Genomic DNA, 15,471 nt, shown 5'->3' on the forward strand with positions numbered 1-15,471 from the left:
ACGGCAGAAATAGGCAGGGCGGTACTTACCCGTACGGACTCACAAGAAGTCCTACCACCAGTAAAATGTCTCCCGTCGTAAGTTACATGTATTGCTATTGGTAAAAACTTTACTTTTAAAAAATCTACTCAAATACACAACTATCTTGTAACAGAGACAAAAGAACAAGTTACCATTCATATCTATGTTTTACCAATTACATAGAAACCTGTTGTTGAAATAATTTGACAATGATTGAGACTTAAGTTGTTCCGTCCATTTATTCAAAACGCACAACAGTTTTGTTGTTAGGTATTGGGTACACTATCTCAGACTATCCTTTGTTATATTCGTCCAATTCAGTCTACTCTTCTATCGATTATCTTTCATGATACGGCACGTGATCGAATTCATAGTTTGTTTGCGTTTATAAACGCTGACTGACATCCACAGTCCTAAAAATTAATTTAGATTAATTGAGACATACTTGGATGAAAATGTTGTATTGGGTTCAGTAAAACGGGTTGCTGCAGGTAATAAATAAATATAAATAAATAAATATTGACTAACAAGCTAACTGGTCCCATCATAAGTTCGTAAAGAACTTGTGTTACAGGTACCAGATAACGGAAATAAATGTAAGATTTTTATTATACACATACATAAATTTAATATACATCCATAACCCTCGAAAAGACTTTTATATTTATCATACAAATATCTTCCCTTGGCGGGATTCGAACCCGCGACCCCCTTGTGTAGTGACCATGTCACTTACCACTACATAAGACGGTCGTAGGTACATTCAATAAGTATGCATTAATCGTTAAGTCCGATCATGACACGTTTCCTTACCTCAAAACGTTTTGGAATACTTTCCTCTATATACATTTTTTTTTGTAAAATATTCACTGTTTGAATAGTGTAAAATATAAGCAATTTTAATTATAAGCTTTAACAATTGCAATGCTCGCCTACAAAAAATTTCTAAACTGTTTAAAATATATATTCATTGTCCTGGATTTTTTAATTCTCGTAGTATCCTATAATAAGAATATAACGAGACTTAGTTAAAGGGTACAATAATAAAGTTGACTATTCATTTTACAGGCAATACCAGTTAATCCTACATTAGAAGATGCGGTCAGTGTGGACGTGTCAGTAAACTACAGCACTCCAACTGGACGCACGAGACCATTGGAATACAGGTGATTTTCTCTTTGGTATAAGGCCATGTTTTGATGAAGTTTTGACTGCGTTAATTATATCGTTATTATTATCTATTATTATCGTTAGCATTGCAGGAATTTTTTAAGTATAATTTCTTAATTAACAGTATATAAATGGACCATTTGTTTCTTTATTGCCTATAAAGCTCGCTTCGAACTTTGGTAATATCGTACTGCTTATTCCAACGGCAATGTCATTTCGATTTTGATAAGTAGTAAAAGAGTTTATGGCTTGACTAGAGTGTGCATCTTGATGTCTTTGAAATGATAGTTCCCCTAGTGTTCTTCGCCAATAAATTTGCGTTTGAAAATTTTAGTTTATTGACATCGTTGATGAACTCCGAACTTATTCGGATACAACATTTTTTACGGCTCAAACAGATGGATCTGATTATAAAATTTAATAATTCTCTAATAAATTTTGATTGACTATTTTGCGGGGTGAGAGTGACAATTTTGAAACTTTAAAGGAGAGAGCCATTGGAAAAAATATCATGAATAAAAAACTTCTTCAGCTATTTGGATGGTGTAAACATAATTGAAGTTTGATTAAAAACATCGAACTGTTGATGCTAATACCAAATAAAGCGGACCTTTAACTACAAAGACCTTTCACTCCTCGATATGATAAAACAACTTATTTTAATACTACGAAAAACACGTATGAATAATTCCTTCGATGACCAAACTACCCTTCTGATGGTAAACGGTATATGTGTCTTGAAGACGTCAGCAATACTAAGACTAAAGCCACACTGCTGCCTCCCGAATATAGCTCAGTATGTATTAAAGATTGTTACCAAATTAATATGAGTACATAACATTGTTTACTATAATTGAATCAGTGTCTTTGTTAAAGACATTTGTATTCTAGGTCCGGTTGTACCTACTTGGTTCGTACGTTTGTTTCCAACTCCCGCAGAAAATACAAACTTGCTTCAATAAATGTTTTGCCAAATAAAGAATGTAAATTGTATGTTATAACTTTAACAAAAGTCTTAATTAATTCTAAATTTACAAAGAATAGATTATGGGGAAGTACTTAGTAGTGGGTAGCACGAAGTGAGCGGAGCTATATACTTTTCTTGTAAGATTATTTTGCATAATACATTTTGTTAGAGACTTACGGGTCAACCGGTGTGTCCTTTGGGGACATACGTTCAGTAATAAACTAATCAGCTAATGGAAACAATACTCAAATTTTAAACACCATGAATATTGATGGAGATTAGTAAATGCGGATTAACGCAAAGTTGGATTTCGTTTTAGCTAAAATGAACCAGAACTGGCAGTCATAAGATCTATATTTCGATAGCTGGAATTTAATAGGCACCTAAATAAATTTACTCTTTAGGACGTAATAGTGAGTGAAGTATTTTGAAAGGCTTTCTCGGCGTCATAGGCAAATATTTGATCTTCATAAAAATGATAAATATCTGCTGATGGAATCGCAGTCTTATTAATGCAAGGTACGACTGTTTTTGGCCTTAAATAGAGCGTTAGTGACAATAAGGCCTTGCAAGTCTACAAGTACCTGTATTTTGTATTTTTCTGGTTTTCCTTGAATCATAAACGTAATTAATACTACTTTTACGATTTAATCTTTCATGTGTAATTATCATTATATTATATTCGAGGTTTCGAATATTTGCAGTTTTCATTATCACGGATACTGCAGTCGTATTAAGAATAAGAGTCATTTAAATCTATATGCTTATATATATAAATGAACTGCTTTTTTTTTTTTGTTTTTTTTTTTGCTTAGATGGGTGGACGAGCTAACAGCCCACCTGGTGTTAAGTGGTTACTGGAACCCATAGACATCTATAACGTAAATGCGCCACCCACCTCGAGATATAAGTTCTAAGGTCTCAGTATAGTTACAACGGCTGCCCCACCCTTCGAACCGAAACGCATTACTGCTTCACGGCGGAAATAGGCGGGGTGGTGGTACCTACCCGTGCGGACTCCCAACAGGTCCTACCACCAGTGAAAATGCTGTTCATTAGTCTCGCTAAAACTCGAGAACGGCTGGACCGATTTGGTTAATTTTGGTCTTGAATTATTTGTGGAAGTCCAGACAAGGTTTAAAAGGTAGATAAATATCAAAATGCTTGGAATTAAATAAAAATAACAAAGTTTTTCCTTTGATGTGTCTCCCGTCAGACAGATTCATTTTGTTTGTTTTAAGTTTATTTTATACAAAAGTTTTCTTTTATTTATCAATTGAGGCACTACGAAGTCTGCCGGGTCAGCTAGTAATAAATAAAAAACTGTAAAAGTAATTTCAATTAAAATGTATACTTAGCTTAGCAAGTGAATGCTTCCTTCCGATTGTAATGAAACCATTAGGACTATGATGGATTTGTTGAGTAAATTATTGTCCGCCAAAATAAAAACATGGATAATTAAAATCGGTTTTGAACTTTTTTTTTTTTTTTTTTTTTTTTTTTTTATGATTGAAAGTTTACTGGTGGCCCGAAGGCCTTTCCAGTTTCACCAGGACAGGTGGGCGAGCAAAGGCTCAGCCAAGAGGGGTGGGATTTGCTAACAACTGCCCGAGCGCCTCCGAAGGAGACCTAACAACTCAAGAGCAATTGTTTCGCGAATGAATCTACTACCGGATCGGAATCGCGACCCGCTGAGAAGATCCGGCGAGAAACTCAGCGGGCTGATGCATGGGTTAGGTTGCACGTCGACCTCTTTGTCGAGTTCGACGAGTACGGTTACCGGGGTCCCTAAGCCTGCCCCTAGTATTAGAGCTGAAGGCATCTAATGCAAAGGTTATTGGATCTGATGGATCCGTAAGGACGTGTCTAGGGCGTCGACGGTGACTGGCTCCTGCATGATCAGGATTCGGGGAGTAGTCAGCGGCGGCAACGATAAGGCGATTATCATGACGCATAGCCTTATCGAAGTATCGTTCCGACGCTGACTTCATGTATTTCCGAATTGATTCGAGGCCCAGGTCGTCGTGTAGGTCAACGTTCCTCACGAACCACGGAGCCCCGACAGCTAACCTGCAAAAGCGGGATTGTAGGGATTGGAGGGTGTCTATGTGTGTGCGGGCCGCGTGAGCGAACACCACACTCGCGTAAGTCATGATGGGCCTTATGCAAGTTTTGTAAAGTGTCACCTTGTTCCGAAGGGACATTTTACTCCGCTTACAGATCATGGGGTAGAGTCTACCGAGAATAAACGCGGCACGGTCACGGACTGATTTTATATGCGGGCGGAATGTCATCGATGCATCCAGGGTAACGCCCAGGTACTTGACCTTCCTGGCCCAGGGTATGGGTTGTCTAAAGAGAGTAATCGGGGGTGTGAGATTCCTCCTCCTAATCCGGGAGGAAATCCGTGTGGAGCTTCCCCTCTGAAATAGCACCGCAGTACTTTTCGCTGGGTTGATGTCTATGCGCCATTTTCGGAACCACTGTCCTAGGGCTAGGGCTGCGCTCTGAAGCTTCTTCGCGATTAGGGACTTATTTCTACTAGAATAGTAAACAGTCGTGTCGTCGGCGAATAAAGCTAAATGGGTCGGCAGCGACCGGGGAATATCGTTGACGAATAAGCTAAATAGGAGGGGTGAGAGGACAGAGCCTTGCGGGACTCCAGCTGTGAGAGGTCGTGGGGAGGAGCGGGTTCCCTCGACTCGATATCGAAAAGAGCGGTTCGACAAGAAGTCCCGTATGATGAGCACGAGACTATCCGGCACGCCCATGTTGAATAGTTTGAAAATCAAACCGTTGTGCCAGACTTTGTCGAACGCTTTTGCGACGTCGAAGAAGAGAGCTCCCGTGTATAACGGTTTTGGTCGATTAAGCCCCACAAGAATGTGCTCCGTGAGGCGGTGCACCTGTTGAACGCATGAGTGATTTGTACGGAATCCGAATTGTTCATCGATGAGAATGCCCTTGGATGAGACGAAATCTCTGAGGCGCTTGTAGAGCAGACGCTCATACAGCTTGCCTAGAGACATGAGGAGGCTAATCGGGCGGTAACTCGTCGGATGATTTTTTGGTTTACCGGGTTTATGTATGCCGATAACGTCCGCTTCTTTCCACACTGCGGGAAAGATACAGTTCGCCATAGCGGCATTGAAAATAGATGCCAACATCACGATGAGTTGGACGGGTAGAAGTTTAATAACGCGGTTAGATATACCGTCGGAACCGGGAGCCTTGCGAGGACGTAGGTCTTTGATCAAGTCTTTAACTTCCATCGGGGTGACGGGTGGTAACGCATCCGAGGGTGGCAAGGAGGCTCTGCGTTCTACCTCACTGTCTACTAATTCTACATGAACAGGGTCCACGGATTGAGTGCTGGGCGTGCAGGTTTTGAACTAACGAAGCCTTCAAATAACGAATACCAATAAATAAACATAAAAGCAAGTTAAAATTTGTATTATAATTGTTCTAAGTAGGACACGGCTACGAAATATTTGCTCCAATGGCTTAGTGTAGTAAAAGCACTCATTTCACAATATTAATATAATTAGATTAGAAGCCTGCTTTTGAAGCTACGCTAGTTCACAAACTTATATAATTAAATCGAGATCTACTTGACGTAAAAGTTTTATGTTCGTCGCGAACATAAAAGTAATATCTTAAATTTCCACCTTCTAGGAAAATAGTTTTGAACTATTCAAATTATTATGAAGCTAATCGACGACGTAACATTGTTTCATAAAACATTTCTGTAGTTATTGTTTTTTTTTTAGGCGTGTTCCTGAAAACGGTACCACGAAATTTATATATGAGTAGAAATAAATATGAATGAATAAATAAATTTAGTGAATACTGGAGTCGGTTAAAAATTCGACTACATCATAGAAGTGCGACTTCTAAAGTGCATGGGTGCATAGATAGATACACAGGGTATTTTGATTGCACCAGATCGATTAACGATCTCATCGACTAGTGTTTTTTAGATTATTAGTCGATAAACATCATAACAAACCATTCAATATTAACTATTCGAATTCAGCGAACATACAAAAACTAGTCTACGCTCCAATATAGACTTTACAAATACGAGTTCTCCAGTTTCGATATATATATATATATCATTGGATATAGTTTGTTCATGCGCTTCGTGTGATAAATCAGCCGCGTGGAGTCTTGAAACTTGGAGCGATTTATAAAGCCCTTCCAAAGTTCTGCCTTTGAGACGACCCCTAAAATAAACTCGAAAGAACTAGCTCGTGTGCTCTCCTAAATAGTTTCCGATCTCTACGCCGGAATAGACAGTTTCTCGTTAGAACCGTAAATATGGAAATGGACTATAAATATGAACAGTTCTCTTGGTTCGTGCGGAGAATTGTCGCATTCAATAAGTAAAATAAAACAATTTCGACTAAAATAAAGTTTTTAAAAGTTTCGTTCTCTAGAATATATAGTATAACTATAGTATAGTAGTATTTATTGTCGTCGTGGCCTAACAGATAAGACATCCGGTGCATTCGTGTTGAAGCGATGCACCGGTGTTCGAATCCCGCAGGCGGGTACCAATTTTTCTAATGAAATACGTACTCAACAAATGTTCACGATTGACTTCCACGGTGAAGGAATAACATCGTGTAATAAAAATCAAACCCGCAAAATTATAATTTGCGTAATTACTGGTGGTAGGACCTCTTGTGAGTGCGCGCGGGTGGGTACCACTACCCTGCCTATTTCTGCCGTGAAGTAGTGATGCGTTTCGGTTTGAGGGGTAGGGCAGCCGTTGTAGCTGTGCTTGAGACCTTAGAACTTGTATCTCAAGGTGGGTGGCGCATTTACGTTGTGGATGTCTATGGGCTCCGGTAACCACTTAACACCAGGTGGGCTGTGAGCTCGTCCACCCATCTGAGCAATAAAAAAAAAAAAGTTGTAGTAGTAGTAGTATGTAGTAATAGTATAGAATAAATTTATTTCATAGTAAGACTAACGAATTATGAGGTCAAGTTCAATCATGCCATAACTTTATTCGTTGACCTTTAACAAATAATTACAATTTCAGTTTGTCAAAAGGGAAAAGAATTCATAATTTTGGGCCAACTTGAAAATTTTGCTTAACATTCATGACGCGTTCTGCTTTGCAAACAGTTTTTTTTTTTGGGTCACTTTTATATTTTTCGTACAGATAACGGTTTTGAAAAATTACTTACGTATCTAAACAATGCAATCTAAGATTATGATAATCAGATATGATACATCATTGTTATTTTCATCTCCACCAGCAAAGCTTTTTTCTCGAATCTTCTTAGGGCTAAGTACTGAGCCTCACGTTAATAAAATCGAACTTATCTACTCAAACATTTAATTCGATTAGCCCTGTTTGTGTACTTCTATTTAGTTTATATTTATTTATTAATCTCCATATAATATATCTGATTGAAACAAAAACACAATAGCTTATGATATATATAACTGGTCCCGTTCTAAGTTCGCAAAGAGCTTGTGTTACAGGTACTAGAAAACGGAAATAAATGTAAGATTTTTATTATACACATATATATAATATACATTATTTATTTATTTATTTATTTATTTATGTACACACAGAAAACAAGACACAGTACAGAGTAATAGGAAAATTATGTACAAAGGCACTGCTTATTTCTTTGAGAAATCTCTTCCAGCAGACCTGCGAGAGGATAATGAGAATAATAATAAAATGTGATAAGTGTGTGTAGAACAAATAACACATAACTAAAATAACAAATACAACATGAGAATTATAGCACATACACATAGCAAATATTATAAGTAACACAGTAACACTCATAATATATCCATAACCCTGAAAAAGACATTTTATATTTATTATACAAATATCTTCCCTTGGCGGGATTCGAACCCGCGACCCCCTTGTGTAGTGACCATGTCACTTACCACTACACCAGACGACCGTTACATATGATACCTGCTTATTAAGCTTTGACTTCACCCACACCCTTCGCATAAGTAGGCGCGTCTATAGTACAGATCCGTGCGAGCGTGACAAATATTCTCGTATTGAAAATCAATATTCGCCGAACAAGGTGATCGGGGTGGTATTACCGTAGCTCGTGTCCGCGTGAGCGACATATTCGATTAAGAATTAATAAACTCAATTATTTATTTATTTATAACTTTATATACTAGACAGTATAAAGGCGGACTTAATGCCATAGGCATTCTCTGATAGTCTACCTTAGGGGGGTGCAGAGATGAACCTTGGTAGGTGTAGTGTGATAATGATATTACTTAAACATATGTGTATATATTATGGTGGTTTTCTTGGGAAAAGTAGTAACGGTAGCTTCCCATTCCTTTCCGTCCCAGAACTTTTTAAAGGAGATTTAGCCCCCTAGGCCGCTGCAGCCTCATCCAGCTGGTTGTCCAGCTGGGGATATGGTTATCCCGTCACTGTTTGGCCGTTGCTTCGTCCGTTGTCATTAAGCAGGCCGAATGCAGGCAACATTGGAGGAAGCTGGTGCAAAAACTGGACCAAGGTGGTCACGACCCTCAGTAATGAGGAAACGACAAAGAAGAAGAAGAAGAAGAAGAAGAAGAAGTATATATTATCTATTGGCTTAGGTGGTCGATAGAGCGCGGTCCGTGTTCCGCGTCCTGCGGTGGCGGTGTGCGATTGATAACAGCCCAGTGTCATCGAGATCAGAAATGTCCACCGCCTAGATACGAATCATGCAATACACACAGGTAATCACTATTCAATATATCATGGAGGAGTGAAAGGCTTATTTGGTTTAGAAATAGATATTTGGTTTAAGCAAAATTTCTGCAGCTTTTCATTTAAAGTTTAAAATTTCGAAAAGATATCATAACCAAATAACTTATTCGGCTATTTAAATAGGGTAAACTTAATTGAATGTTCAATTAAAAACATCGAACTATTAATCCTAATACCAAATAAAACGCACGTTTAATTATAAAGATAAATGTCGGGTATTAAGCGAAATGTCGCTTTAACGAAATAGCTTTTCACCCCTCGATATAATTAATCTAATAACATCCTAGGACTAATATAGTATAACGCGGCTCGATACCAGGTCGGTATCTGTAACTTTGCCAAAGATATTTAGCGCTCGAGATATTAGTGTACTATATTAATGTGTATATATGTACATATATACTATAGTGTGTACTGTGTGTATATACTATAGAGTATCTTATATCTTTAAACGAGCAATTCTTGTATATAAATAAACCTATAATCTGAATCTCGGAAATGGCTTCAACGATTTTCATAAAATTTAGTATACAGGGGATTTCGGGGGCGATAAATCAATCTAGCTACGATTTATTTTCAGAAAATGTTGTATTATTCGTGTTTTCAATAATCAACTTTATCGATAATCAACTGAAAAATATATTTTTTTTTATGAAAGAAAATAATATAATATAATATCAATATGTAATTCGTATTTAAATATAATTTCTAAAAAACACAATTTATCAAAAAAAAAAACCTCTAAAGTTAAAAACTGTAGAGGATGTGTTGAATATTTTATTCGTTTCATTTCGTTTTTTTTAAAATTTCACATCAAAACGAAAATATTTTTTTGCCTACTATTGCCGCGTAGCAGTCACGCGTCTCGATTTTGTGTCTTAAGATGGCAGCGCACACAATGCCTTTGTTCTCCGATAACCTCTTAACACCAGATGGGGCGTGAGCTTATATGCCCGTCTAAGGTGTAAAAAAAACGATTCTGACATCACTACCTTTTTTTTATTCCTACCTATGCTGAGAGCCTTGAGAGGCTATATCAGCTTCGCCCTAACGTGTAGGTGAGCTCACGAGGCTCAAACCGGAGTGGTGCTAACACTAGCCCTAGCAAGAGCAGCGCTTCGTAGAATCTACCACCGGATCGGAAACGCGACCCACTGAGAAGATCCGGTGAGAAACTCAGTGGGCTGTGTCTGTGGGTTAGTCACTACTGATATACGTTGAAAGACTATAACCGCGAACTAAAACTCAGAAATGTCATCCCAAAATCCAAATTCGAATCGAACCAACTGACATATTAAATATTAACGTTCACACCGGAAATTAATACAAAATTATTCCATTACGATAAAGAGGCTTTTCGATTAAAATTCATCAGGTTGAGTGCTATTATTTATTCTCGATAAAGCTCTTATAAAGGACAACTCCAATTTGTTATTTAAATAAGTTGCGAATTTTACTGCTTCTGTTGGACATCTAAGCAAAACTGAGAAACGGACAGAATAAAAAAAAAATTACACTTTTAAATAGCTGAATCGTCAAATAACTATAAAAGCAACACTTAAATATATAGTAGAGCAAATTAGCTTTTAAATTAATTTTAAAGTGAATTAGCCACTGTTTTCAGATTTAGTAATAAAATAGTTCATTTCTAGATAGACTTTATGATAAATACTATCATGTCAATATTAAAATAGACAAGAGAGCGGAAGCAAATTTGATTTTCTCTTAAAAAATTTATAATACTAGTTTAGACTTGGCATTGCTGAAGTCCATGGGCGACGGTAACCACTCACCATCACGTGGGCCGTATGCTCATCTGCTTAAAAGGGCAATAAAAAAAATTAAAAAAACACTTGCAACAGTATCAATTTAGGGCATCACTCAAAATATTATGTTTTGTAATGTACTTTGTAGAAAGCTAATGTTTTTCTTATTACAACAACATAATGTGTTTCTTAATTATATTCGCTTCTTGTTATAATTATTTTTCTTACATCGTTTTTTTTTTTTTCATGTCGTAATTTCATCACGTAGGTACATCTAGGCAATCTCAAATACTACATAGGTTTTATTCATTTGTGATCAGATAAAAGCTTTGACTTCTTAGATAGCCATTATCATTGCCTGCAAAGTTTACTCATTTCTCTAAGAAACAATTATCGATAGTCACGTTCCACAATTCTAATCAACGACTAAACAATTTAATTTCTTGAAGGTAAATCTGCCATCGTGATTCTAATAAAATGGCACGTAATTTAGAAGCATGCCGGCATATCCTCACGTGCCGTCCGTCCGCGATTTGTTTCGGAACCTAAAATAATTTCCCAAGGTTTTCATCTTAAAAATGATTTAATACATTAATCAAAATCTTCTATAATCACAATCTAATTTATCAACGTCTAAACTAAAATAAAATTATATGAATATATTAAAACAATACCATTGAGGAATCTGCAGATGTCTTAATTGTGGACGAGACAAATTGCCTCAATTTGCATGTATTGATAAGAGGAAGGTACTTTTCCACTCCTAAAAACAATGAATGTAACCTTGATAAATGCAAATTGATCGATAAAGTTTTTTTTTCTGGACCGGATAATAATCAACGATAATATTTTACATATTTATTAGAAAAAGAAATAAACTGTTATGTGTTTTGTTGTCACAGCTGTGAATTTGTGTGGGCTTCTGACGATTGGGAAGAATGCAGTTCGACATGCGGTAGCAACGGTGTTCAAGAAAGACAATTGTTCTGTGTTCCATCAAACGCAAGGTACTTTTTTTTTATTGCTTAGATGGGTGGACGATCCCACAGCCCACCTGTTTTTAAGTGGTTACTGGAGCCCATAGACATCTACAACGTAAACGCGCCACTCATCTTGATATGTAAGTTCTAAGGTCTTAGTATAGTTACAACGGCTGCCCCATCATTCAAACCGAACCGCATTACTGCTTCACGGCAGAAATAGGAGGGGTGGTGGACTCACGAGAGGTCCTACCACCAGTAAATACTCATTTCCTGCAGTTCCAAAGAGTAAAAACAGTCATTTAACGAAATTAGAACAAATATATAATATTATCACCTACTAAAGAGAAACAAGTCTGACTTAAAACAATAATGCTAATAATGCTATTAAAACAATAATACATACAACATCCCGATTATGTCTAACGAAATTTTGCTTGTATTGTTCTGTATCTTTGGAACCCAGGCATGGAGATTATCATGACTTCCTGAGAGCTAAAACAATTTATTGTTTTAATTTCGTGTTCATTTTATTAATTGTACAATAAAATACCCGACGCTTCGAATACTTAGTTTCTAGAATCTTCGCCTCTTGTAAAACGTTATTTTAATTGCACCTTTACGATTAAATTTCAGGTTTATTCTATTGCTTTTGTAATTATTTACGCTTTAAATAGTTTCACGATTATGGCCCGTGAATGTCTAAGATCACGTTTTAGCACTATTTGACCTTTGAAAACATATGATAAATTTAACATATCTATATATAAAAGAAAGTCGTGTTAGTTACACTATTATAACTCAAAAACGGCTGAACTGATTTGGCTGAAAATTGGTGAGGAGGTAGCTAAGAACCAGGAGACGGACATAGGATTTTTATCACGTTCCCATGGGACGTGACATAAAACGTGGTATAACAAAACGCAACTGACAGCTAAACGTAATATATTCTGTGGTTAATTATAGTAGAATTTTGAAGTTGACCGGTTGATGTGTTTGAAAGAAACCGTGTGGCGGAACAAAGTTCGCCGGGTCCACTAGTAATACGTAAATAAATATCTTTCTTGACATTAAAATGAAAAAAAAATATTCAATTTATAAAATTAATTTCACTTATTATAATAGATTAGACGAATTATTATAAAAGCGACAATTCCGTACAAAGCAAAAAACACAAACCCCGAGTTTTTTTAATTTTTAAATCAATCCTAGCGAAGCGGTGTGTAATAGCTAGTTTAAAATATATATTTTTATTTTCTAATTATTAATAAAAGTCATCATATCTTTCCAGTTTCATAGGACCAAAAAGGAATAAAAAACCCTTTTAAAATAATGGTTCACCCGCTTAACTCCATACAGATCCTACTTGACGTGGACACTACTTATACAAAACAAAAGGGATTGGTTTTGTATTAAAAAAATATAATTATCAAATGTTTATCAACAGCATGTTATCGAGGAGAGAGTTTATCAAACACAGCGTGTCACCAGTCATGTGCTCGTCGTCAAAGCCGCCACATCGCCAGCCCTGCAACCGTATCCCCTGCCCTGTTTACTGGAGGGAGCAACCCTGGACTCCTGTAAGTAGAGAGAGAGAGAGAGGTAGAGAAAGAGAGAGAGAGACAGAGAGGTAGAGAAAGAGAGAGAGAGACAGAGAGGTAGAGAAAGAGAGAGAGGGAGAGAGAAAGAGATATTCTTAATTGTACACCAAAAAAAAAACAATGCGATACATTCAATACAAAAAAAAGTACAATTGTCGGTCTTATCGCTAATCGCGATCTCTTCCAGATGATAGAGAACATGATACAAGAATAAAAAGGCCTATAGATGAATGTCGTCAGCCAACTAAAAACGTGAGACCGGAGTTTTTTTTTTTTTTGCTTAGATGGGTGGACGAGCTCACAGCCCACCTGGTGTTAAGTGGTTACTGGAGCCCATAGACATGTACAACGTAAACGCGCCACCCACCTTGAGATATAAGTTCTAAGATCTCAAGTGTAGTTATAATCGTATCTCTGGTGAGAGCACTAAGATCGGGCCGGTGACGTCATCGACTGTACCTTGTATCTCGTGCAGTGCTCGGCGTCGTGCGGACGCGGCGTGTCCCGGCGTCCGCTCACGTGTCCGGCGTCAGACGAGCTACTATGCGGACCGAAGCCGCGCGAGCGACGCCGGCGCTGCAGACTCCGGCGCTGCCCCTCAGCATTGAGAGTCGCAGTGCAGTGCCCCGAACGCGACCACGCGCACTACTGCGAGCTCTTCACACTGGAACAGCTGCACCGGAACTGCGAGGTGCCGCCGTTCAGGAAATATTGCTGTAACGCTTGCAGGGACGCAGACCGCCGTCAGCACAGACGGTACGGCTGAGAAGCGTCGCTTCTGTCCAACTTAATGGTAGAAACTGCGTTTTTATCAAACTTCTGGGACTACGCTGAACCGAGAAACCGAACCGGTTATAATGTAGGTTCGTAAACTTCGTAATATGCTAGAATGTTTTTAAAAGATTTTACGATGCAACCTATCTTCTTAAGGTCCACATTATTGAATAAATTATAATAAACATAACTCTAAAACTGTACATTATGCAAAATTTATTCGTACACAAACATGATGTCATAGTATTCTTATATCTTTTAAAGGTCATAGTCAATATACTGAGGCCCATAGTTTCAAAGCGTTATTTCTATCCTCTTCTTAAGGTAGCGTTTGGAACTAAACGATTACTTAAAAAAATAGTATGGTTTATTTTGATAACCACAACTGTGTATTACTACTACAATTTTTCAAATAATAATTAACCAACTGGATTTTATTGTTCATTTTTGATAAAAAAAAACTTATTCGAGTATTTTCAAACGTTGCCTTAAACAATGGTCTCTTGTTATTTAGTTAAAAATAAAAGATTCCATGTCAGCATAACCGGTATTTTGTACGTCTGTTGTTTTTCGTATTTATAAGTAGATTTTAAGAAGTAATTTTATATCGAACATGAAGTACGGAACAAAGTGCCATAATTATGTACTACAAATTCACCATAATAAAAGAGCTACTTTAGAAATGAACGACTTTTTATTTCAATCACCGGTTATTTACCGGACATTTTGAGCGATGTCCAATTTCGGAGTCATTTGGAAGGCAAAGCCAAGTTGGCGTCCAAAATGCTGGGAGTCCTCAACAGAGCGAAGCGGTACTTCACGCCTGAACAAAGGCTTTTGCTTTATAAAGCACAAGTCCGGCCTCACGTGGAGTACTGCTCCCATCTTTGGGCCGGGGCTCCCAAATACCAGCTTCTTCCATTTGACTCCATAGAGAAGAGGGCCGTTCGGATTGTCGATAATGCCATTCTCACGGAGAGTTTGGAACCTCTGGGTCAGCGGAGAGACTTCGGTTCCCTCAGTATTTTGTACCATGGGGCTGTACCATAGCATGTTCCATGGGGAGTGCTCTGAGGAATTGTTCGAGATGATATCAACGTCTCGTTTTTACCATCGCACCGCCCGCCACCGGAGTAGAGTTCATCCATACTACCTGGAGCCACTGCGGTCATCCGCAGTGCGTTTCCAGAGGTCTTTTTTGCCACGTACCATCCGGCTATGGAATGAGCTCTCCCCTCCACGGTGTTTCCCGAGCGCTATGACATGTCCTTCTTCAAACGAGGCTTGTGGAGAATGTTAAGCGCTAGGCAGTGGCTTGGCTCTGCCCCTGGCATTGCTGAAGTCCATGGGCGACGGTAACCACTCACCATCAGGTGGACCGTATGCTCGTCTGTCTATCTACAAGGGCAATAAAAAAAAAAGTTAA

General features: G+C 37.9%; 1 protein-coding gene across 1 annotated transcript in view; it reads left to right on the top strand.

The window, feature by feature from the left end:
• The window catches only part of Adamts-1 (A disintegrin and metalloproteinase with thrombospondin motifs 1), a 68,404-nt gene extending 53,676 nt beyond the window's left edge, over positions 1-14,728 (top strand). The window contains 5 exon segments of the mRNA NM_001043516.1: positions 1,090-1,187; positions 8,771-8,893; positions 11,593-11,697; positions 13,118-13,250; positions 13,747-14,728. Of these exon segments, the coding sequence (NP_001036981.1) occupies positions 1,090-1,187; positions 8,771-8,893; positions 11,593-11,697; positions 13,118-13,250; positions 13,747-14,037 (750 nt within the window). The 3' untranslated portion in view covers positions 14,038-14,728.
• Positions 14,729-15,471: the final 743 nt, after the last annotated feature.

This window comes from Bombyx mori, chromosome 9, assembly GCF_030269925.1.
Source record: "Bombyx mori chromosome 9, ASM3026992v2".
Classification (NCBI taxonomy): Eukaryota; Metazoa; Arthropoda; class Insecta; order Lepidoptera; family Bombycidae; genus Bombyx; species Bombyx mori.